Below are 26,713 nucleotides of genomic sequence, written 5' to 3' on the forward strand. Positions count from 1 at the left end.
GGTGCAACCACTATGGAAAACAGTACGGAGATTCCTCAGAAAACTAAAAATAGAACTACCATTTGATCCAGCAATCCCACTCCTGGGCATCTTTCCAGAGAAAATTATGACTTGAAATGACACATGCACTCCAATGTTCATTGCAGCACTATATGCAATAGCCAAGACATGGAAACCTCAATGTCCATCAACAGAGGAGTGGATCAAGAAGATGTGGTACATATACACAATGGAATATTACTCAGCCATTAAAACAAAATAATGGAATTTGCAGCAACATGGATGGACTTACAAATTATCATGCTAAGTGAAGTCAGTCAGACAATGAGACACCAACATCATATGCTATCACTGACATGTGGAATCTGAAAAAAGCACACAATGAACTTCTTTGCAGAACAGGTACTGACTCACAGACTTTGAAAAACTTATGTTTTCCAAATGAGACAGGATGGGGGTAGGAGAATGCACTGAGGGTTTGGGATGGAAATGCTATAAAATTTGGTTATGATAATTGTTGTAAACCTATAAATGTAATAAAATTCATTAAGTAATTTATAAAAAAAGAAAAAAAAGAAAGTTTTCATGTCAATAATCTAACCTCCCATTTTAAGAAACTAGCAGAGGAGAGCAATCCAAACCCAAAGCAAAGAGAAAAATAGAAATAATAGAGTAATTATTAGAGCTGAAATAAGTGAAACAGAGATAGAAAAACAAACAATATTCAATGAAACCAAAGTTGGTTCTTCAAAAAACATCTGCAAAATTGACAAAATGTTAGCTAGACTGACCAAGAAAATAGAGATGGAAGACTCAAGTTACTTAAATCAAGAACTTGGAGTTCTTGTCATGGCTCAGTGGTTAACGAATATGACTAGCATCCATGAGGACGCAGGTCCATCCCTCGCCTTGCTCAGTGGGTTAAGGATCCGGTGTTGCTGTGAGCTGTAGTGTACGTTGCAGACGCAGCTCAGATCCTGTTTTGCTGTGGCTATTGCATAGGCCAGCAGCTACAGCTCTGATTCAACCCCTAGCCTGAGAACCTGCATATGCCACAAGTGCAGCCCTAAAAAGCAAAAAAAAAAAAAAAAAAAAAAAAATGTAAGATGAGGAGTTCCTGCTGTGGCTCAGCAGTAATGAACCTGACTAGTATCCATGAGGACACAGGTTCCATCCAGGAGTCACTCAGTGGGTTAAGGACCTGGCATTGTCATGAGCTGCAGTGTGACTTGCAGTCGCGGCTCGGATCTGGCATTGCTGTAGCTATGGCATAGGCTGGCAGCTGCAGCTCTTATTCAACCCCTAGCTTGGGAACTTTCATATGCCACAGGTGCAGCCCTAAAAAGAAAAAACAAGATGAATAATACTAGTGACCTCATAGAAATAAAAATGATTATAAGGAAATTCTATGAATAATTTTATGCCAATAAATTAGGTAGCCTAGGTAAGATGCACAAATTCCTAGAAAGGCACAAACTATCAAAACTGAATCAAGAAGAAATAGAAATTTTGAATAGACCTATAACAGATTGAATTGATAATCAAAAATTTCCTACAAAGAGCCCAGAACCACATGACTTCTCCAGTGAATTCTACCAAATGTTTAAGGAAGAATTAACATCAATCCTTTGCAAAATGTTGCCAAAGAATAGAAGAGGAAGGAACACCTCTCAGCTCATTCTATGCAGCTATTATTACTCTGATACCAAAATCAGACAGAAGTATTACAAGAAAAGAAAACTAAAGGCCAATATCCTTTAAGAATTTAGACACAAAAATCCTCAATAAAATACCTGAAAACTGAATCTAGCAACATGTAAGGATTATATACTATAACAGGATGTAAGTTTGCTTCAACATATGAAAACCATTATTTAAATAGAGCGAAGCATGATACCATAGGATCATCTCAATAGAAACCAGAACAAGCATTTGATCAATGTCAACACCCTTTCATGATAAAAACACTCAATAAACTATAAACTGACAGAAACTTCCCCAATCTGATAAAGGGCATCCATAAAAACACAGAGCTGACATCAAGCTTTTCTTCCTAAGATCAGGAACGAGACAAGAGTGTCTGCTCTTGACACTTAATCAACATGATATAGGAGGTTCTAGCCAGGGCAACTAAGCAAGAAAAAGAAATGAAGTTCCCGTCGTGGCGCAGTGGTTAACGAATCTGACTAGGAATCATGAGGTTGCAGGTTCGATCCCTGCCCTTGCTCAGTGGGTTGAGGATCCGGCGTTGCCGTGAGCTGTGGTGTACGTCACAGATGCGTCTCAGATCCCGTGTTGCTATGGCTGTGTGTAGGCCAGCAGCTGTAGTTCCGATTGGACCCCTAGCCTGGGAACCTCCTTATGCTGAGGGTGTGGCCCAAGAAATGGCAAAAAGACCAAAAAAAAAAAAATCCATGGAATGGAAGAAAATATTTGTACATCATATGTGTGATAAGGGTGTAGTATCCATGATATATAAACGAAATCTTAGAGCTCAGCAATAGAGAGACAAATAACCTAATTTTTAAATTGGCAAAGAACATGAATAGACATTTCTACAAAGCAGATATACAAATGGTCAATAAACACATGAAAAGATGCTCAACATCACTGGCCATCAGAGAAATCAAAATCACAATGAGAGGACACTTCATACATAGTAAGACGGCTCTAATTTTTAAAAAAGGACAATAACAAGTGTTGACAAGGATATGGAGAAATTGGGACTCTCATACATTGCTAGTGGGAATGTAAAATGGTACAGCCCCTTTGGGAAACAGTTTTGCATTTCCTCAAAAAAGGTAAAGTTACCATGTGACCAATAACTCTGCTCCTAGGGTTATATCCAAAAGAAGTGACAACATATGTCTACACAGAAATTTGTACACGAATGTTCATAGCAGCATTATCCATAACAGCCAAAAGGTAAAAACAACTCACATGTGTATTAACTGATGAATGGATAAACGCAATGTGGTATATCCATACAGTAGAATATTTTTCAGCCATAAAGAGAATGAAGTATTAATACATGTTATAGTGTTAATGAACTTTGAAAACATGCTAAGTGAATGAACCCATACATAAAAGGCCACATACTGTATGATTCCATGTATGTGCAATATTCCTAATAAGTAATCCATAAAGACATGAAGTAGATTACTGCTTGCCAGAGATGAGGAAAGAGGGATATGGGAAATTATTACTAATGGGCACAGAGCTTCTTTGGGAGGGATGGAAATGTTTTGATGATAGTAGCACTACCTTGTAAATACAGTAAAATCTGAATTACATAGTCTAAAAGGATGAATTTTGTAGTATAGTAATTATATCTCAATTTTAAAAGACATGGTACTACCAATATCCACATTAGTATCCTTTGGGATCTTTCTCTATGCTTATATATAATATTTTAACCAAAATGACATAGTACTAAATATACTCTCTGAAACTTTTTTCCGTCACCTTGCTATTTCTCTAAGTTCCATTTCATCTAACATTCAATCCATATTCAAATTTCCCCACTTGTCTCAAAAATGTTCTTGACAGCTCATTTGCCCAAATCAGTGTACAATCCAGGACCATATATTGCATCTTGTTTTGATGTCCCTTAAATCTCTTTGAACATAGCACAGTCCCTCTACCATGACACTGACTGTTGAAGAGGCCAGGTTGGTTGTCTTATAAAACTTCCTTGTCTGGTTGCTTCCTCATGATACTGTTCAGCTTGTTCCTCCATCTCCTGTTTTTCATATAAAATAAAAATTATATCCAGACTCTATATTCAAGTTAAATATATTTGACTAAAATGTATCACGGGTTATACCGTACATTTCATATTGAGTCACATCAGAGGACACATACTATCTGGTTGACCGTCTGTAGGAATACTAAGACTGATCCCAGGATATGCAAGTGATGACAGTCCGAGCCCTTTGCTGTACAGTTTTTTTCACCTTGCCACAGGAAAGCTCTGTTGTGTGTCTTTTGGCTCTATACAAACATCAGCTCTCCAACAACCATTCACCAGTCTTTTAACTTCAATGGAAACACCCTGCCTGACTCCGTATTTTCATTACAGTTTCCCAGCTATTCTTTTACTTCTACATTTAGTTGCTGCTATTCTCCTGGTAGCACTTTCCCTCATTAGCTAGGGTTATTTGTTTACCATGAAATATAGTTCCTACTGGACTACTGGAAAGGAAGGACAAATGCTTAGTTCCTCCTACTTAATCACAAATTTTCAAGATTTTTTTTCCTGGATTAAAAAAATCATTAAAGCATAGTTGATATACAATGCTGTGTCAATTTCTGCTATACAGCAAAGTGATTCAGCCATATGTATACACATATCCTTTCCCATATAGGTTATCACAGAACATTGAGTAGAGTTCCCTGTGCTGTGTAGCAGGTGCCCATGGACCACCTATTCTATATACAAAAGTGTGCATTTGCCGATCCCAAATCCCCAGTCCGTCCCTCCCCACACCCTTCCCCTTTTGTAACCATTAATTAGAGGCCAGATTTTTGAAGAGGAGGGGAAGTCCTGAGGAACCCTGAGTAGCAGCATGGACTGTGGGTCCCAAAGCCCTCTTTCTCTATGAGGAAGGTATGTCTGATGCAAGATGGGCTGGAATCTGGAGGGGCTGAGGCTAACCTGTGAGACTTTGTCCTCAGCCCATGCTGAATGAGGGTGCAAACGAAGGGGAACGGAACCTCACTGGCAGCCTCAGCAAGAGCTGGGAGAATGAGCACCTCCGCAGCCCCCAGGGAGTATGAACTGACTGATGTATAAAACAGAACACCAATGCGTTCATATACAAAGAGGACGCTCCTTGCCAAAGCGGCCAGATGTTCATGCTGACTGGTCAGCGCATTCTCTCCTGTTGGAAAATCTACATAGAAAGCCAAATTATAATCAAGAGGTTGTTTGTGAGCACGAAATCAGAACAAAGGGAGGGAATTGGATGAGCTCTGTGGCATCCATAGGGATATAGTGTGGACTGCGTATTTGTGTCAAATGGTCAAAAAACAACTCTTTCCCTTGACAGGGCTGGAGACACAATGACAAATGTTTGTTCCTTGGCTCCACTTTTCAGCACTCCCTACAGACCACCCCCCTTCTGCTCACATATTCCTTCTTCAGCTGTTAAGGCCATTGATTAGGTTACAGCTTTGCTCCACATTCCATCATGCCTTGATTAAATTTCCAGACGCTGCTACATCCTGTTTCTTAGGAGGACATTTGCAGACATTTATTCACATGCATTGTGTATGGATTTCACTAGTTTAATAATCAAAGGCTAATATTATTTACCAGTTTAAAGGGTAATTTTATGATTGTGCCCTATGTACTGATACACTAGACAGCAGGAAAAAAGGTTGAAATGACAGGTGTGATAAAGGGGGGACTTACCGTGTACCTTCATGAGCACTGACACAGAATTTTATTCATTTGAAAAATATTCATCGTGTGCCCACCATATGCCAGGCACCGTATCAGGCACAAGGAATATAAAGAACAAGATGTGCTATCCCTCTCTTCAAGGAACTGATAAGGTAGAGAAGAAGGCAGGGAAATCACCCATCACAGAACAGAATGACAGATACAGGGTGCCATGGCAGCCATTTGGAAAAGCACCTCCTGAAGTCTGGGATAGGGGTAGGAGTTTGTCAGGAAGGGCTGCCAGAAAGAGGTGATTTCCATCTTTATCCTAAAGGGAGAGTGAAGCATGAAAAAAAGATTTTCCAAACAGAAAGAATAGCAGACACAAAGATTCAGGCACCAGAGACAACATGACACACTTGAAGCCATTCTCTAAGGTAAGGTGTTGGGCTGAAATGGTAGGCAGAGGACAGAATTTCAGAGGTCTTACATGACACCTAGAGAATGTGGATTTGATCATAAGACTATGCAAAATCACTGAAGCGGGAGTTCAGCTCAGCAGTAACAAACCCAGCCAGAAACCATGAGGACACAGATTTGATCCCTGGCCTTGCTCAGTGGGTTAAAGATACGGCGCTGCCCTGAGCTGAGGTGTAAGTCACAAACACAGCTCGGATCCTGCATTGCTGTGGCTGTGAAGTAGGCTGGCAGTTGCAGCTCCGATTTGATTCCTAGCCTGGGAACTTCCATATGTCAAGGGTGCAGCCCTAAAAAAGGAAAAAAAGAAAAAAAAGATCACTGAAGGGTTCCAAAGTCTACTTTGTCTAAAATTAATATACCTCGTCCAACTATTCTTTTGTTTTGTTTTGTTTTGTTTTGTTTTATTGTGGTAAGATATATATAACAGAAGTTTAACATTTGAAACATTTTTTAGTATGTATATACCATATTTTGTTTACCCATTCATCAGTTGATGGCCAGTCACATCCTCACCAACCCTTGTTTTCCATTTTTTTTTTCCCTCTGTACAGCAAGGGGATCAAGTTATCCTTACATGTATACATTACAATTACATTTTTTTCCCCACCCTTTGTTCTGTTGCAACATGAGTATCTAGACATAGTTCTCAATGCTACTCAGCAGGATCTCCTTGTAAATCTATTCTAAGTTGTGTCTGATAAGCCCAAGCTCTCAATCCCTCCCACTCCCTCCCCTTCCCATCAGGCAGTCACAAGTCTTTTCTCCAAGTCCATGATTTTCTTTTCTGAGGAGATGTTCATTTGTGCTGGATATTAGATTGCAGTTATAAGTGATATCATATGGTATTTGTCTTTGTCTTTCTGGCTCATTTCACTCAGGATGAGATTCTCTAGTTCCATCCATGTTGCTGCAAATGGCATTACGTCATTCTTTTTTATGGCTGAGTAGTATTCCATTGTGTGTATATACCACATCTTCCGAATCCAATCATCTGTTGATGGACATTTGGGTTGTTTCCATGTCCTGGCTATTGTGAATAGTGCTGCAATGAACATGCAGGTGCATGTGTCTTTTAAGTGGAATTTTGTCCAGATATATGCCCAAGAGTGGGATTGTGGGGTCATATGGAAGTTCTATGTATAGATTTCTAAGGTATCTCCAAACTGTTCTCCTTAGTGGCTGTACCAGTTTACATTCCCACCAGCAGTGCAGGAGGGTTCCCTTTTCTCCACAACCCCTCCAGCACCTGTTATTTGTGGATTTATTAATGATGGCCATTCTGACTGGTGTGAGGTGGTATCTCATGGTAGTTTTGATTTGCATTTCTCTTATAATCAACAATGTTGAGCATTTTCTCACGTGTTTGCTGGCCATCTGTATATCTTCCTTGGAGAACAGTCTATTCAGGTCTTTTGTCCATTTTTCCATTGGGTGATTGGCTTTTTTGCTGTTGGGTTGTATAAGTTGTTTATATATTCTAGAGATTAAGCCCTTGTCGGTTGCATCATTTGAAACTATTTTCACCCATTCTGAAAGTTGTCTTTTTGTTTTCTTTTTGGTTTCCCTTGCTGTGCAAAAGCTTGTCAGTTTGATTAGGTCCCATGGGTTTATTTTTGCTCTAATTTCTATTGCTTTGGGAGACTGACCTGAGAAAATATTCATGATGTTGATGTCAGAAAGTGTTTTGCCTATGTTTTCTTCTAGGAGTTTGATGGTGTCCTGTCGTATATTTAAGTCTTTCAGCCATTTTGAGTTTATTTTTGTGCATGGTGTGAGGGTGTGTTCTAGTTTCTTTGCTTTGCATGCAGCTGTCCAGGTTAATTGTTTTCCATTTTTTAAAAAAAGAATAGCCATCTACTGGTTATGCAGAAGTACTTCATTTTAATTTTGACTTGCTTTTCTCTAGTGACTAATGACATTAAACATTTTTTCATGTGTTTATTGGCCATTTGCATATCTTTGCAAAAATGTCTGTTCAAGTCTTCACCCTTTTTTAACTGGGTTGTTTCTTTTGTTGAGGCTGTTGTTGAGTTTTGAGTTCTTTGTGTATTCTATATATTAATCCCTCATCAGAAGTATAATTTGCAAATATTTTCTTCATTTCTGTAGATTATCTTCTCATTCTCTTCATAGTGTCCTTCAAAGCACAAATGTTTTAATTTTGATGAAAATCAATGTACTATTTTTTTTCTTTTATTGTCTGAGCTCCTGATGTCCTACTTAAGAAATCATTGCCAGTTGTAATGTTAAAAAATTTATCCCTATGTTTTCTTCTGAGTTTTATAGTTTTAATTCTTACATTTACATCTTTGATCCATTTTGAGTTCATTTTTGTATGTAGTGTAAGGTTCAACTTTATTCTTTTGTATGAGAATATCCAGTTTTCACAGTACCGTTTGTTGAACAGACTTTCCTTTCCCTAGTTCAGCTTCCCTTTGATTTGTGTTTACATGGTATGATTTCTTCTATCCATTTACTTTTAACCAATGAGTATTTTTGTATTTAAAGTATATTTCTTGTACATAAAAAATAGTTGTTCTTTTAAATCAATACAGCAACTTTTATCTTTTATTTGGGGCGTTTATAATAAGAGTTGGTAAATGTTTTCTGTAAAAAGCTGGAGAATAAGTATTTTAGGTTTGCAAGTCATCTAGTCTCTGTTGTAAATGTTTGAATCTGACATTGTCGTGAGAAAGCAGCCATAGACAATGCATGAATCAACAGCCATGACTGTGTCCCAATGAAACTTATTTTACAAAGACAGTTAGCAGGCTAGATTTGAGCTGAGGGTCATAGTTTACTGACTCCTGGTTCAGACCATTTTTATTTGTTTTAACTATTGGTATCGTTGGGTTGAAACCTAACATCTTGCTATTCATATCCTATTTTCTCATTTATTCCTTATTCTTTTTTTCTGCCTTCTTTGGAGTAATAGTATTTTTATTAACCTGTTTTATCTCCATTATTGGCTTGACATTTATGACTTTTCTTTTTTTTAAGGGCCGCACTAGTGGCATATGGAGGTTCCCAGGCTAGGGGCCAAATTGGAGCTGTAGCTGCCAGCTTACATCACAGCCACAGCAATGCAGGATCCGAGCCGCATCTGCGACCTACACCACAGCTCTCGGCAATGCCAGATCCTTAACCCACTGAGCAAGGCCAGGGAACGGACCTGTGTCCTTACGGATACTAGTCGGGTTCATTAACCACTGAGCCACGACAGGAACTCCTATTTCTGACTTTTCTTTAGTGGTTGCTCTAAGGTTTACAATATACATCCTAAACTTCATATAGTCTACCTTGAAATAACAAACCACCCCAAGTTTAGTTTAAGACCTCCATGACAGTGCACCTCGATTTTATCTCCTAATCTTTGTGCTATTGTCATACTTTTTAATTCTACAGGTTATAATTCCCATAATACACTGCTACTGTTCGTACTTAGTAAATTTTCCTTTAAAGAGAATAAATATAAAAAGGGAAATATCTTCAGAGTCCCCACTGTGGCTCAGCAGGTTAAGAACCCGACATAGTATCCATAAGGATGCGGGTTTGATCCCTGACCTTGCTCAGTGGGTTAAGGATCTGGTGTTGGGCAAGTTGCTGAGTAGGTTACAGATGCAGCTCCGATTCAGCCCCTAGCCTGGGAACTTTCATATACCACAGGTGTGGCCCTAAAAAAGGGGGAGATATCTTTTCTATTTACCCTCGTTTTATCATTTATCATTTCCATTACTCTTCATTTGTGTATGTCCAAATTTCCACTAGTATCATTCTCTTTCTGTTGAAGAACTTCAACATTTTGTGTAATTCAGGTTTTTTAGCAATGAATTCTTTCAGTATTTGTTTGCATGAAAAAGTCTCTATCATCTTCATTTTAAACACATTTACAATAAGTACAGAATTCTAGGTTGACTTTTCCTTTCTATACTTAAAAAAATGTCTTCCCACTGTCTTCTGCTTTGTATAGTTACTGACAAGAAGTTTGCTGTATACTTATCTTTCTTCTTTTGAATGTAATTTTTCTTTTTCTTCTGGCTACCTTTGAGATTTTCTTCCAAAAAAAAGAAAAATCTTTAGTTTTCAGCAAATTGACTATGAGCACATAGATACACTTCAGAGATCTTGTGGGTTCAATTCCAGATCACCACAATAAAGCGAATACTGCAATAAAGCTAGTCATATGAATTTTTTGGTTTTCAAGTGCATATAAAAGTTATGCTTACATTATACTGTAGTCTGTTAAGTGTGCAATAGCATCTTGTCTTAAAAACAATATATGCATCTTAATTTTAAAATGCTTTATTGCTGAAAAATGCTAACCATAATCTGAGACTTTCATGAATTGTAGTAACAGCAAAGAACACTGATCACAGCTCTCCACATAAATATAATTTGCTTGAAATACTGCAAGAATTACCAAAATGTGACATAGAAACATGAAGTGAGCAAATACTCTCGGAAAAACTGCACTGGCAGATTTGCTTGATGCAGGATTGCCACAAAACTTCAATGTATAAAAAATGAGGTATCTGCAAAGCACATACAAAATGACATATGCCTATGTGTGTGGATTTTATTTTGATTTTATTTTGGTTTAGTTGTCTTTATGCCATTTGAGATTCTCTGCACTTCTTGGATCTGTAGTTTGTTGTATTTCATTAATTTTGGAAAATTCTTGGTCATTTTATCTTTAAATATTTCTATTGCTCTATTATCTATCTTCTCCTTGATATTGTGCCACAGCTTTAAAATTCTCTCTTTTGTACTTTCTTCTCCCACTTTTTTCTCCCTGTTTCATTTGGATAATTTCTAATGTACTATCTTCAAGTTATCTGGTCTGCTGTGGTGGTTCTTCATCTTTGATATTGTATTTTTTTAATTTCTCAAATTTACCTTTTCTGGTTTCATCTATCTGCAAATGTTTACCATATGTTCATGCATGTTTTCTGCCTTTTCCATCTGAACTTGTAGTATATTAGTCATAGTAACTTAGAAGTTTCTGTCTGCTTTATCTCTTGATGATAAGCCTCTCTCTCTCTCTCTCTTTTTTTTTTGTATTGTCATAATTTGTCATTGTATGCTGGATATTATGTTATGTGTAGAAGCCAATGGAGACTAAGGTGAACAGCATTTACACCTGAAAAGAGTCATGCTGCTTCTGCTAGGCAATTGTTGTGAGTTAATCTAGTCAGTAGTTGGGCTGGCTTGAGTTGAGTTGTTACTATCATGATCCTTGGTGCACCAGCAAGTGCCCACCTTGTACTTAGTGTGGAGTATGGGTTACTGGAGGATTTTTCCCATACAGTCTTATCTGCCCCTCAGCAATAGACTGTTGTTACCTGCTGCTTGTTGCTAGACTGTGGTGGAGGCAGGTGGTTGTTGTTGGTTCAGCTTCAGTCTAGATAAGACCTGTGCATCTGGGCCTGGGGAGTGGAAACTTCTCAGTGGTCTGACTCTCCTTCCCTCACTTCCTCCATGTTAGCCAAACTCTGCCTTGTATCTTTGGTGGGGCTTGGGCAGGAGAGAGGTACCTGTTTCCCTCCCAGTGGTAGTCTGCCTCTGCTTTATATTGGTGTAGGTTCTTGGACCCAAGAGTTTTTTTCATGATTTCTCCTACCCTCCCACCTCTGCCCCAAGAACAAACAGCTTTTGCTTCTACTCTTCCTCCCAAAGCAACAGATGTCTGTTGGGTTCATGGAAGTGAGAAGGATGATTTCCTGCCCTTCCCTATATGCAGACAGGTTTTGCTTCAACCCCTGCCCTGCTGACCCTGGGGGCAGGAGGGTCTACTGCCCCGTCCCTAGTGGCTTAAAGCTCTTTTGCTTTAATAAAGAAGGGTCAGATGACATGGGTGGTTGTTTGTGCCTAACCCCAACAGCAGCCAGACAAATCCCACAAACATACACCACCAAAGTGGGGCTCTCTCTGGTCTCCTGTCCTGCCCCCAACCTTTCTTATGAGCACCCATTGAATACCTGTGGAGAAGACCTTGCTGGTGAACATAAACTCCCCTGGAGCTCTGCATTACTGTTCTCTAGAGAAACAGAATCAGTATATATATATATTTTGAGAAACTGACCATGTGACACCCTCAAGCTACTTTTCCTGGTCTTTTTGTGGGGCACAAGTGCTTCAGCTGTGCATTCTGTCCAGAGTGACATAGGTTTCTCCCGCACATATATACATGGAGAAGGGGGAAGAAATACATATACCTGTCTAAATATCTAAGAGAAATAAATATTTATTTTAAGGAATTGGCTCTCAAAATTATGGAGGCTGGTAAGTCCAAAATCTGCAGGGTAGTCTGGGAGGTTGGAGAACCACAGAAGAGCCAATGCTATAACTCAGGTCTAAAAGCTGTCTGCTGACAGAATTCTTCTGGGGACCTCAGTCTTTTTCTCTTAAAATCCTCAACTGATTGGAAAAGACCCACCCACATGCTGGAGGGCAATCTGTTTTATACAAAGCCTACTGATTTAAATGTTATTTTCATTTAAAAAAACAAAACTTTGCAGAAACATACAGAATAGTGTTTCATCAAATATCTGGGTACTGTGCCTAGTCAAGTGGACACATAAAAGACTCCCAGTAATTCTAAACTGATATGCTCAGCCTTTAGGAATTAGGTGAAAATTTTAGCTGATTTCTTCTTACCCACTTCCGTGGCAGTCACTTTTTCTCCAGCGCTCTGCCAAATGTGAAACGGTTTGCATGTCTCTTCTCTCCATCGTAGAGCTTGTCGAACTTTGGAATTGGTGATTTGGCCACCTTGTGATCTCAGCTCTCTGGAGGATTCAAGAAAACATGATTTTTTAGATTATTCATGTTTTCTTATTGCTAGGATGTGAGTGATGTCCTTTACAGCTTATTACATCCTAAATGGACACAGAACTCCCACTAATGTTTGTTTGTTCGTTTGTTTGTTTTTTGTCTTTTGTCCTTTTTTAGGGCCACACTGGGGGCATATGGAGGTTCCCAGGCTAGGGGTCTAATCGGAGCTGTTGCCACTGGCCTATACCACAGCCACAGCAAGGTGGGATCCGAGCTGCATCTGCGACCTACACCACAGCTCATGGCAACGGCAGATCCTTAACCCACTGAGCAAGGCCAGGGATTGAGCCTGCAACATTATGGTTCCTAGTCAGATTCATTTCCACTGTGCCATGATGGGAACTCCTGTTTGGGTTTTTTTTTTTCTTCACTATGGGTGTAATCTTGATTATTTAAAAACCATAAAGGATAGGAATTATATTTTCAGAGTCTAGCACAGGGGTTGCAAATTAGTGGCCTGTAGACTTCACATGAAAACCCAAGTTTCTAGATTATTTTGAGAAATGTGACTGTATGACACCCTTGAGCCACTTTTCCCGGCCTTTTTGTGGGGCACAAGCACTCCAGCTGTTGTTCATTGTGTCCAGAGTGACACAGGTTCCTCCCGACACTGTGGCCTCCTCTCTGGTCTCCTCAAGGCAGGCCACTCTCAGACCCATGTTGGCTTCTCTCAGTCTTCTTGGAATTGGTTCTGTGGCAAAGCATTGCTCTGTGCAAATCCCAAGCCCGAGGCTCACAAGTGGTAAAGGAGACCTTGGGAGGAGACATCATGTATCCTTTCTACCACAGGGAAGAGTCTCGTGTCACCCTACGAAGTGGCTACAGAACCCTATGCGTGGGAATGCCAACCTCATCAGGTGAGCAACCAGGATGCCAATTTCTTTGTTTTACCTGCAAGCATTGCAGCCTGTAGTGGTTCCAAAGAAATCCTGGGGGTAGGTATTCCTCCTCTGAGCGGGGAGCCACAGGGTTGGGTGAAGTCTTCGGGCCCAGGCCAAGCACTTCAGCACTGGCCTAAGCGGGAGGAAGGCAAGGGTCAGTCGTCTACTCAGAGGCTGGTGTGCGCTTTCCTAAGCATATTCCACCATCAGGTAACAGCAAATTGTTACCAGAACTGTAGGGACCTTGTCACAGGTTAGGGCTTGTGGATCTGTGGGTTCACTGCCTCTGGAGCAGTTCCACTTCTGGGGGTTCAGGGAAGGGACCCAGGACTGGACTTGATGGGCAGAATCCTTTGCTTAATCATCTGGAAGTGCATGTCATTTAGGAAATGAAGGTAAATGAAGCCAAAGAAGGGAGCCAAGGCCCACATCCCAGAAGCAACATCATGCTACAGATCCAAGGGGAGGATGCTGGGCTCTGAGCAGGAAACCAGGCTGAGAGCTGAGGGTGAGGGAATGGAGAGCTAACTGGCATGAGACTGGAGCAGAGGGGGGGTTCAGCATGGAGGCGGGTCCAGAGGGTTTTCGCTCAGACGGGGCCAGCCTGATGGACACCCAAATTCCCATCTAGTTGCTGGGCAGGGGAGGTGGTGGGGAGGGTGCTGACCACACCCAGGAGCACCTAAGCACCACCTACCCCTAAGCTGGCCACACTTACTTATGCGGGGCTCCCACTGACTCTGCAAAGACTGAAGGCTTTTTGGAACACACGTAGGGTTAAAAAGAAGATATCCAACAAATGGAAGTTTACAAGAGCACTTCTAACTTCATGAAAAATAAGACTAATCAGTGAAAGTAGGAACTTTTAAAGAAAAGAATCAGAACTTCTTCTCTTACAAACAAAGCTTGAACCTCTTAGTAATCACGACTCTGATTGCGAGGATCTTATTCAAGTGCCTGGAGAGTCTTTTACTGCCAAGACCAGGAGAGCTGTAGCACTTCAGAGTGTAGAATTATACAGAATTCAGTTTGGCTCTAAATCGGCCCAGACAAAGACCAGAGACAATTTTTCAGGCTGAAGTCAGAATCAGGGTTTTTGTTTCTTAGGGGGAGAATGTTTTTTATTAAGATATAAAATTAATTCATAATCACTGAAGAAAATGTGCAAAAATGTATGAAGTGTAGAGAACCCTCCAGAGAGGGTTGATATTTTAAATATTTTTTCAAAAAAATTTTTGTGTGTAGACATCTACATTTTTCTCCAGACAAATCAGGATTCCATTAAATAAAAAACTGTTTCCAGCTCTCTCCATTTACTCGATTAGAACAGTTAGTTCTCCATCGCCTTAATTATTCCTCGAAACATACTGTTTAATGGTTCCATAATATTACTCATTATGGGTATGCTGCCATTTATTTTAATCATTTTTAAACTAATGATCAATTAGGTTGTTTCAATTTTTCATCATTTTAAATAGGATTCCAGTAAACATCCGTAGGCATAATCTTTGTGCCTCTCTCTGCTTATTTCCTCAGGAAGAATTCTCAGCATATTAAGATTCGAGGGCTTCTTCGATACCCACTCTCAAATTATTTTTCACTTCTTATATTTATACTAACAAGGTTTGAGCATGCTTGTTCCATGAATCATTAGGAAAAAGAGAAAAGAAAACTTGTCTATTTTTTAGTTGAAAATGGGATCTAGTTGTTTCGTATTTCTTTCCTTATTTGTTGGACATTTCTTCATTAGTTTATTAAATGCTTTTTCTTCTATGAATTATCATTTTGTGCCCTTTACCTATTTTTTTTCTTGGGGATAAGAACCCTGCTTTAATTTTGATGCAGTTTTCCTATAGTAGAACCCAAAAGGAATTCTAAAGAGAAACTCATAATGTTTAAAAGCCTTTTGATTTATAGCCTTAAGCTTTCCAAGGATTCCACTGAGGCAAAACATGAAGGAAAGTGGAGGTTCACCTAGAGTGGTCTCTCAAGGGGTGGCCCTTGGCCCCTGTGCATCAGAATCAAGGCTGGGAGTCAGGGAACATGTACCTAAATTACAGATTCCTAAATTCCCACCCTAGACCTAGAGTCAGCATCTCTGACAAGTGGACCCACGAAGCCACATTTCTATAAAAACTCTGCTTTACATTCAGCCCAAATTTGACAACCACAATGACTCCTGAGGTAAAGAAACCTTATATTCCCAAAAGCTCTGGGACAAAAGGGTGCCTACCATACAGAGAAGTGAGTCCCAACACTGATGAATGGAAGTTGAGCTCCCAACTCCAATGGGCTGTTGGGTCTTATACTTTCTGTTCTTTTGATTTCTTGACCTCCACTGTTCTTCAACTTGATTAATGCATTATCACTCCTCTATTCAGTCCCCGAGTTAGATAAATCATAGCCATCCTTGATGCTTTCCTACTCCTTGCACCCCCTTACCTCTTGTCGTATATATAACAACTGTTTAGTTTACCTCCAAATCTTTAAATCTCTTTTCCTCTTTCTCACCATCTTAGTTTAGTCCCTAATTACCTCCCCTGCTTTCCTTTCTCCAGTTTATTCTACCTACAGTCTCTATCATCACCCCACCGTCACTCTGTACCAGGGAAGCATACATTCTAAGCTGTAATGTGTCTAGAAGCCTCTGCTTGCTATGTAAAAGCTTCTAAAGTCCACCACCCCTCCCCCGCCTTCCAATTTTCTGCAGCTTCTAAATGCTTCTTTATTCCAGTGGATGGGAGAGAGACTAAGAATTTCAGGCAGTTGAAGGGTTAGAGAACACAGGGATGTTAAAACTCAGGAAGTATGAACTTGCAAGAGACACCTGTGGCCGGTTTAAGATCCTAGAGGTCAAGCAGCTCTGAGCAACAACAGGATTCAAGATTTGGACCATAAGGTAGGCCACTGAGGAGTCTTGAGAGGACAAGGGCATGCCAGGCCATGTTGTTGAATGGGTCATCCGCACAGACCCTGAAGCAGCTCAGATGTATGTTATTATTCACAAGCCAAGAGCCAGCGAATATGAACAGCTCAGGGTAACCTGTCTCCATTCCTGGAAAAACAACTTAGAGCAAAGGACAAAGGGTTACTGTGTTGTTCCCCCCATGTAAAAGGAAATAATAATTTGATGGATTTGCTGGGACATTTTAGAGCCAAGTCAAACTGTGTGTGTGATTGTTTTCTAAAGGTGCTAGGACTTAATTTTCAGATCTGCAATAAGAACAGGTGGTGGCTGATGGCAGGAGTCACAATGGTTTCCATGACAACAGAACTGGGTCTTAGTCATCCTCCCATCCTCCACAAAACCTACTGCAGCTTTTCTCATAAGGTGCTTATTAAATATTTGTTAAATGAATGATGAATCATTGATGTGTGTGCTTTGCAATTAAGGTTGCCGTTCTGTTGCTAGCTAAAAGCTTTTAAAGCAACAATAATTACTGTATTTCCACATATTTTGCATAATTTGCATATTAACTTAACCTGAAAATAATAAACTACAGATTCCCATTCCTGCTGAAAAACCATGCCCTATATCTATCCCCTATTGTGAAAGTATCCATATGTTTGGCTAAAACGGACCCAAAGAGCGGGGTGGCCCAGTGCGGTATTTTGGCTTCCACACAGCTAGAAACACTAGTCCTATCGAGCCCCTCCCCCCTCGAGCTCTGCGCAGCCGCCCACGCGCAGGCGGCAGTCTGCCCCCCGCACCCCCGCGAGCGCCCCTCTTCGCGAACGCAGGCGGGAGTCTACTGGGCCCACCCCAGAGCACAAAAGGCCTTAGCAGCCGGCGTCCCGCGTTGCCCTTGGCAACTATTGAGCGGAGTCTCTGTCTCCCCCTGACCCGGCAATAAGACAGTAAACAGGACCTCCATTGGCTGGCCAGGGAAGGCAGGCCAATCGGACGAAAGGTTGTAGGGAGGCGGCCGAGCTGGGGTTGTGGGGGTAGGAAGCTAGGGTTAGAGTCTACCGGTGAGGCTAGAACCCCGAGCGTGGTCGGTTGGAGCAAATATGTCTATCCGGAGGCACATTGGGAATCCTGAGGTGAGGGCCAGGTCCGGATCGGAGAGACGGAGGGGCGGGCGCACCGGAAAAGCCTCCACGTGGGCAGGGAAGAGTAGCCTGCGACTTCCGCCGCCCGGAAGGCAGGAAGCGGAGGCATGAGGAGGGGTCGAGAGAGGGGAGGGAGGCGGGGCAGGCCTGGGGGACGCGGAGCTCGGGCAGTTATCCTGCGGTGACAGGCCACCATCCCGCACATGCTTACTGTACGCCGGCATTTGTCTCCAAAAGGAGCGAAGTCCATGAAGACACACAGTCCCTTCCCTCAAAGGGCTTACAGTCTAGGAGTAGCAGTTACAAAACATAAGTAACATCTGGATGAAGCCCGAAACACTAAAGGAATAAAATCAAAGGAGCCATCATTTCTGATTGTGGGGATGCAGAAAGAGCAGGAATAAGCAGACCAAGCCATTTCAAAGGAACGCAAAATAGAGCATTAATTTTATGCCTTCCTCGAATAAGACCTTTTACTTTATCTGTTTTCATCCCCAGTGCCCTGTTGCATTTGCGGTCATTTCATCTCAACAAATGATTACTGTACTCCTCTCGTGTCGTGGGAGCTACAAAGAGAATAAGACAAGGCCTTTTTGTCCTTGAATAAGTTGAATCTAGTGAGGAGGATTTATAGACAGAATCTGAGTACAATGTGGTTGGGGAACAAGATGTTAGGAGAGCACAAAGATAGGACCTAACTGAGGGAGTGAGATAAGCGCCCAGGAGATGGTCTGAAAGTTATTAGCTGGGTGAAGAAACATCCCAGGTGGAGAGAACAGGTTCAGCCAAGTTAAGGAGGTGTGAAACATGGGAGTGGACAGTTCCCGGTAGACAGGCAGGAGTAAAGTCTGGAAGGGCCTTCTCAGCCTTGCCCACGTTGTTGGTCTTTATAGTAAAAGACCAAGAAGTTGCAGCTTGGTTCATCTCATGATGGATGCCTGGGATTTTTGAAAGCTATGAGTTTGAGTTTAGGCTCTGCAGGGGAGTGCTGTGATGGATTATAATGTCTGCCGTGGAGGTGGGGGAAGTAGGTGTGGAGAGTAGTGGTTTGGCTGCTGTGTGTTTATCTTGCCTGCTGGTCAGCATTTGAGAAGCTTTTGAGGAATTTTAAGTAGCCAAGTGCCATAGTCAGATTTGCTTTTTAGGCACTGGTTGTGGCCTCATTGTGGAGAATGGATTTGAGGAGGCAGGAACTGGATAGGGAGACTGGTTAGGTGGTTATTATGATATAGACCTCAAATAAGACCTTGGAACTGGAAAAGAGAAATATTTCGGGGATAAAGTCATCATGATTTGAGAAATGAGAGTGTGATGGATGATTTAGGTTTCCAGCTTGGACTGCTCATTGGCACCGATGCCATTAATGACGTCGGAAATGTGGGAGAAAGAGGAGGAATAGTCTTAAGGATGTAGGGGGAGAGAGGTGGGATGCCCCGTGTGGTTATAGCTTGTGCCCTAGATTGAAGATGGCTCAGTTTACTCTCGTTTTCACAGAGCACAACTGCCTGTAGTTTCTTGAGAAAGAGTGTGTAAGAAATAAATCTTTTAAGATTACATCTAAAACGTTAGGCATGTCAAAATGTTATTATTTTACCTTCACACTTAACTTGCCTGAGTTTTGTTAAGTATAGAATTCATGGTTGGAAATCATCAGTGTATTGACAACATTACGTTGTGGTCTTCTAGCATTCAATTTTTGTTGTGGAGGAGTTCAAAGACATTCTGTTCCTTTTTATGTGACTTGATTATTCCTTTCTGGAAGCTTGTACAATCTTCTCTTTGTCCCCAGTGTTATGATATTTCACAAAAATATTCCTTGCTATGGGTCTGTTTTCACTTATTTTCGTGGGCACCAGAAATTCATGTTTTTCTATTCTGTAAAATTTTACAAAAATTATTTGTTGACTTTTTCCTCCATTTGCTCCATCCTCTCTTTCTTGAATTCATTATTCTGATGTTGCTTCTCTTCTACTCGTTCCCCAGTTTTCTTAAATTTTATCTCCTGTCTTCCATATCTTTGTCTTTTCATTCTCTTTAAGAGATTTTTTTATCTTCCAGTCCCTCCATTGAGTTTTAATTTCTGCCGTCATGTTTTTAATTCTTAAGAACTCCTTTGTTATGGACTCGATATCCTTAAAAAAAAAATTATTTTGAAATAAATGTAGGTTCATAGAAAATTGCAAAAATAGTACAAAGTGGCTCTTTGTACCCCTCACAGTTTCCTCCCAATGATTGTATGTTATGTAAACATAGTATTATAGAAAATCCAGAAATTTGACATTTCTATGATGTACGTATGGCTTAGGCTATTTTATCACATGTGTAGGTTTAATACAATCAAGATTTGCTTGTATGTTGATTTACCATCCACATAAAGAACCATTTCCTCATCATAAATATCTCCTTCAGGCCACCCCTTACTAATTACATCCATTTTCTTCCTCTTCACCATCCTAACCCTTGGCAATTGTCAGTGTGTTCTCTTGTTTCTGTAATTTTGTCATTTTGAAAATGCTACATAGATGGAATCATACAGTAGGACCTTTTGAGACTGCCTTTTTTCACTCAGAATAATGTCCTTAAAGACACATCTAAGTTGTTGCCTGTAGCATTAGTTCATTCTTTTTGATTGCTGATTAGTATTCTGAGGTGTGGATGTTCAGCAGTTTGTTTAACCATTCAACTACTGCAGAATATCTTGGCTGTTCTCTGGGGCATTACAAATAAAGATACATACTTTGATGTACAGTTCTGTGTTTGCACATTAATTTTCATTTCTCTGGGACAGATGCCCATGAGTGCATTTGCTGGGTTGTTATGGTAAGTTTATATTTAATTTTTAAAGAAACTGCCAAACCATTTTCCAGAGTGGCTGTAGCATTTTACATTCCCAGCACCAGTATATAAGAGATGCAGTGTTTGCACATTCTTGGCAACATTTGGTATTGTTAATACATTTTTTTTAGTTGTTTTAATTAGGTGTGTAGTGACATCTCATCATGGTCTTAATTTGCATTTCCCTAATGGATACCGAGGTTAAACACCTTAGGTCTTTTCATGTGGTTATTTGCCCTCCATGTATTCTCTTTGGTAAAATATTTCTTTATGTCTTTTGCCTAATTTCTAATTGGATTTTTTTTTTTTTACAGTTGAGTTTTTCTGTGACTATGACTATTGATTACTGCCCCAGCAGTGATCATTAGCGTTACATTCTCTTTCTTACTGCTTGTTGTTTTTCCTGGAGTTTCCACCTCCCTTTATATTAATTTCTGCACTATTAATAAACTTTTATGAATAATGTCTACATCACTGTTATTTTAAGGCATGGTTATCTTTTCCAAACCTTTCTCTATGCATTTGCATGTGTGTGTGTAAAGAGAGAGAGAGAGATACAGAGTTCTGTTTAGAGGTTCTGTTTCACACAAATGTTATTGTATTGTTCATACTGTTCTTTAACTTGCTTTTTTCACTTAATAGTATGTCTTGGACATCTTTCCATGTCAGAAAAGTTCAGCTCAACTTAATTATTTTCTTTTAACTCTTACCTAAGTACTTGGTATGATTGTAGTTTTTTATATATTTTTTAAGTTTTTTTTTTTTTTCTTTTTAATTTTATGTCTGTACCTGTGGCATATGAAAGTTCCTGGGCCAGGGATTGAATCCAAGCTACAGCTACTACCTACACCACAACACTGGATCCTTTAACCCACTGTGCTGGGCCAGGAATCAAACCCATGCCTTTGAAGCCACCCTAGCTGCTGTAGTCAGATTCTTAACCCATTGTGCCACAGCAGGAACTCCGTTTTTTTTTTTTTAACCTAAGTTTTATTTTTATTTTTTGTTAATGTCATTATTGAAATATAAGTCACAACCATAAATTCACCCATTTAATGTGTACAATTCAGAGTTCCCACTGTGGTGCAGTGGGTTAAGAACCCAACTGCAGCAGATTGGGTGGCTGTAGAGGTGTGGTTTCCATCCCTGGCCCGGCACAGTGGGTTAAAGGATCCAGCATTGCCACAGCTGTGGCATAGGTTACACCTGCAACTCAGATTCAATCCCTGGCCTGGGAACTTCCATATGCCACTGGTGCGGCCATGAAAAAAAAAAAAGTGTGCAACTCAGGGGTTTTAGATATTCACAGAGTTCTGCAGTCATCGCTACAGTTAATTTTAGAACATTTTCGTCACCCTCAAAAGAAATCCTGTAACCTCTAGCTATCATTTCCCAGTCCGCTCATGTTTCCCCCATCCCCACTCCCCACCCCCAGTTCTGGCAACCAGTAATCTACTTTCTCACTCTGTGGATTTGCCTGTTCACTACATTTCATGTAAAATGAGTCATACAAAATGTGGCCTTATGTGACTGACTTCTTTCACAGCATAATGTTTTAAAGGTTATATTATGCATCAGTATTTCATTCCTTTTTATTACTGAATAATACTCTTTTGCATGATGTACTACATTTTATTCATACATTCTTTTATTGATGGACATTTGAATTGTTTTCACTTTGAGGCTATTATGAATGATGCTACTATGAATATTCATACAGGCATACTTTGTTTTATTGTACTTTGCAAGCATTACATTTTTGACAAAGGTTTGTGCAACCCTGCACCAGCAAGTCTGTTGGTGCCATTTTCCCAACAGCATTTGCTCGCTTCATGTATCTGTTACATTTCGTTAATTCTCACAATGTTTCAGACTTTTTCTTTATTATTACATTTCTTACGGTGATCTCTGATGTCATTACTGCTACAGCTTGCTGAAGGTTCACATGATGGTTAGCATTTTTAGCAATAAAAAAATTTTATTTTATTTTTTATCTTTTTATTTTATTTTTGCTTTTTAGGGCCACACTTGCCACATATGGAGGTTCCCAGGCTAGGCGTCGAATCGGAGCTACAGCTACCTGCCTACACCACAGCCATAGCAACACAGGATTCAAGCTGCATCTGAGACCTACACCACAGCTCACGGCAATGCTAGATCCTCAATCCACCAAGCAAGGCGAGGGATTGAACCCACAGCCTCACAGTTACTTGTCAGATTCATTTCCGCTGTGCCACAATGGGAATTCCCAATGAAGTATTTTTAAATTAAGATACATACATTATTTTTTTGTTTTGTTTTTGTTGTTGTTGTTGTTGTTGCTATTTCTTGGGTTGCTCCCGTGGCATATGGAGGTTCCCAGGCTAGGGGTTGAATCGGAGCTGTAGCCACCGGCCTACGCCAGAGCCACAGCAACGCGGGATCCGAGCCGCGTCTGCAACCTACACCACAGCTCACGGCAACGCCGGATCGTTAACCCACTGAGCAAGGGCAGGGACCGAACCCGCAACCTCATGGTTCCTAGTCGGAGTCGTTAACCACTGCGCCACGACGGGAACTCCGTACATTATTTTTTTTTAGACTTAATGCTACTTAATAGACTACAGTATAGTATAAACATAATTTTTGTATTTGCTGGGGAGCCAAAACATTTGTGTGACTCAATTTATTGCAAAAATTGCTCTATTGAGGTGGTCTGGAACAGAACCCACAATATCTCTGAGGTATGCCTATATAAGTTTTTGTGTGGATGTGTGTTTTTATTTCTTTAATGATAGGTTTTTGTTTTTCTTGGGTTTTTGTTTTTGTTTTTGTTTTTTTTGCTTTTTAGGGACACACCTGCAGCACATGGAGGTTCCCAGGCTAGAGGTCAAATTGGAGCTGCAGCTGCCGGCCTACACCACAACCACAGCAACACTGGATCCAAGCCATGTTTTCGACCTACACCATAGCTCATGGCAACGCTGGATCCTTGACCCACTGAGCAAGGCCAGGGATCGAACCCACAACCTCGTGGTCCCTAGTCAGATTCATTTCCGCTGTACCACAGTGGGAACTCCTAATGATAGGTTTTTTAAAATGCCTATCATTATTAAATGATAATGACCTATTATCATTAAATTTTTTTAATGATTTTTATTTTTATCATTATAGCTGGTTTACAGTGTTCTGTCAGTTTTCTGCTGTACAGCGTGGTAACCTAGTTACACATACATGTATACATTCTTTTTTTTCACATTATCATGCTTCATCATAAGTGACTAGATACAGTGGAGTTCCCATTGAAATAAAGTTCCTGTTGTGGCTCAGTGGTTAACAAATCCGACAAGGAACCATGAGGTTGTGGGTTCGATCCCTGGCCTTGCTCAGTGGGTTAAGGATCCGGCGTTGCCGTGAGCTGTGGTGTAGGTTGCAGATTCGGCTTGGATCCCGCATAGCTGTGGCTGTGGCTGTGGAGTAGGCTGGCAGCTACAGCTCCCATTAGACCCCTAGCCTGGGAACCTCCATATGCCGAGGGAGCGGCCCTCGAAAAGGCAAAAAGACACAAAAATAAAAATTAAAAAAAAAAATAAGTGACTAGATCTAGTTCCCAGCGCTACACAGCAGGATCTCATTGCTAATCCATTCCAAAGCAGTAGTCTGCATCTATTGACCCCAAGTTCCCAGTCCATCCTGCTCCCTCCCCCTCTCCCTTGGCAACCACAAGTCTAAATGCTTTAATGATAGGTTTTTTTCTCCCTACATAGTCTCAGTTTCCTCTAAATTGCAATATTTTCTTTTTGTTTTTGTCAGTGATGTCTGTAATAGTCAGCTTGGACTTCCATGACAAAATATCACAGAATGGGTGGCTTAAACAACAGAAATTTATATCTCATAGTTTTGGAGACTTTGAAGTCCAAGATTGAGGTGCTGGGTGGTTTAGTTTTTGGTGAGAAAAGCCATCTCCTGGCTTGTGGATGGCCACTTTCTTGCCATATGCTTAGATGACCTCTTCTTTCAATGTGCGCTTGAGAGAATGAGCTCTTTGGTGTCTGTTTTTATAGGGACACTAATCCTATAGGATGTGGGCCACATCCTTATGACATCATTTAACCTTAATTACCTCCCAAAGGGCCTCTCTCCAATACAGTCACACTGAGAGTTAGAGCTTCAACACACAGATTTTCCAGGGACATAATTCAGCCCATAGCAGTGTTCTCCAACTTCTTTTCATCTCCAGTTGTTAATTTATGGTTGTGAGTAGAGTTTGGGAGGGGGTTGCTGATGTTGATGAAATTAATTACCAGAAGATCCCACTGGGCTGTGATTTTGGGACTCCCTTTCCCACATCTGTACTTTGAGCTCTTCCTCTCAGGCTGGTCACTTTTCCCAGAGAACTCCTCCAGTCTTCTGAGAGTAAAAGCCTAATTGAATTCCTGGAGGAATAATTTAGGGGCTAAATTTCAACATTAATATGTATCATTCATTCAGTACTCTTCTTTTCAGTAAAGGTATCTCTGCCTTTCCCTGTGTCTGGAGACAATCCCCACCCCTGAGTCCAAAAACTCTTAAAAGGGAATAAATCTCTAGATAGCTGCCATGGTGGGAGAGGGGCCATCACCCAGGGCTACAGAGAGAGGAGGTTGTGGAGATCCAGTAACTTCTCAGTCAGCCTTCAACCAGTCTTCTTTATTTTAGCCACTTCTTTTTGCTCCTATTTCTGGAGGTGTCTGGGGCTGTCGATTCTTAGCCTTTTAAGAATCGTTCTTGGCTTTCCCTTTGATTTTCTTGAGTTCATCAAGTAATTTTCAATAGTTGATATGCTTTCTAGAATTCAGAAACCACTTGCTATCACTTCTCCCACCCCCTCTGTTTTGGAGGCTTTATGTCCTTAAAATAAATGAAGTTTTACTGAGGTTTTGGAATGAAGTGAAACCATATGTATTTGTTCAATATGCTATCTTCACCCCTTAGGTCATGACCTGTAATTATTTTTATTGTTTGCCTATTTCTGGCATACTTATAGGTAGATGAGCTAGAGACCCTGTCTGCACTTTTGTGAAGCCCAGTAAGAACTGAAGAAGTGGGACTATATTACAGTATCATATGGTGCAGAAAGATCATGTGTAAGTTAGAGGTTGAAAAGCTAGCCATTATATTTGGCAGTTAAGGGATCACTGACATTGGCTAGCAGCTATAGGAACCACAGTAGAACAGTGGGGACAGTAGTGACATTTCAGTGGATAGAGGAGTAAGAATGCAGATGCCTAGTGTAGGTTTTTTGTTTTGTGGGGTTTTTTTTCAAGGAACTTAGCTAGAAAATAAAAAGAGTTGGGTGGTGTTCCTATTATATATTGGTTTATCATGAGTCTCCCCCATATTTAGTGGCTCAAAACAACAACAGTCATTTAATTATTATCACTCGTTGTTCTGGAGATTGACTAGGCTCAGCTAGGCAATTCTTATGCAGACAGACACAAGCCGCATCGAGAATTATCTTGAAGCCTTCTTCATTCATATGTCAGGCTGCTAATATAGTCTGTTGGCTAGGACCTCAGCTGGCACTGTCAGCCATACCATCTACAAATGGCCTTTTCCCTGTGACTTGGCCTTCCTCATAGCATGGTAGCTGGGTTCCAAGAACAAGTGTCTCGAGACTCAAGTGGAAGCTATATTGTCTTTTTTGATCTAGTCTCAGAAGTCATATGGCATCACTTCCATCGTAGACACAGGCCCATCCACATTCAAGGGTCAGGAACATCTCTCATTGGGAGGAGTGTCAACATCACAATGTACCTGAGTCGGGAAATTATGTCGTGGTCATCTTGAAAAATACAATTGGCCACAGGTGGTAGCTGCTGGCAAAGTAGGGGCTGCTTGTATGTGCAAACATGTGTCAAGATTGGTATTTGATATCAGAAGAACTGGACCAGATTAAAACTCTTATTAAAAAAAAAAAGTTCTCTTTTTAAATTGACACCTAGTCCCTTCATTTTATGGACTTCCTCTTTATAAAAATGAGATAAGCAGAGAAATTCTGAACAAAATAGATAACGATACTTTTTAGTTCTTTAAACCTTATTACATACATTATGATTTTAATGTGAACAACCTTGTGAATTCCATTTTAAAAGAAGTGAGACGTCAGAAAAGCTCATTTGTTTTTGAATGCCTTGTGATTCATAAGATCTCTCTCATTTTTCACTGATTTTCTTTTAGAAAAAATCCCTTTGTCAACTTCTCATTCTTCTCCCTTCTTCTCTAA

The 26,713-nt window shown here is 40.5% G+C and overlaps 1 protein-coding gene across 1 annotated transcript in view; it reads left to right on the top strand.

Annotated features, from left to right (window-relative positions):
* The first annotated feature begins 17,516 nt into the window (after window positions 1-17,516).
* The window catches only part of CEP41 (centrosomal protein 41), a 44,333-nt gene continuing 35,136 nt past the window's right edge, over window positions 17,517-26,713 (top strand). Inside the window, exon 1 of the mRNA XM_047762971.1 lies at window positions 17,517-17,625. Coding sequence (XP_047618927.1) covers window positions 17,593-17,625 — 33 coding nt within the window. The 5' untranslated portion in view covers window positions 17,517-17,592. The remainder of the gene's footprint in view (window positions 17,626-26,713) is intronic.

Source organism: Phacochoerus africanus, chromosome 16 (genome assembly GCF_016906955.1).
Source record: "Phacochoerus africanus isolate WHEZ1 chromosome 16, ROS_Pafr_v1, whole genome shotgun sequence".
NCBI lineage: Eukaryota > Metazoa > Chordata > Mammalia > Artiodactyla > Suidae > Phacochoerus > Phacochoerus africanus.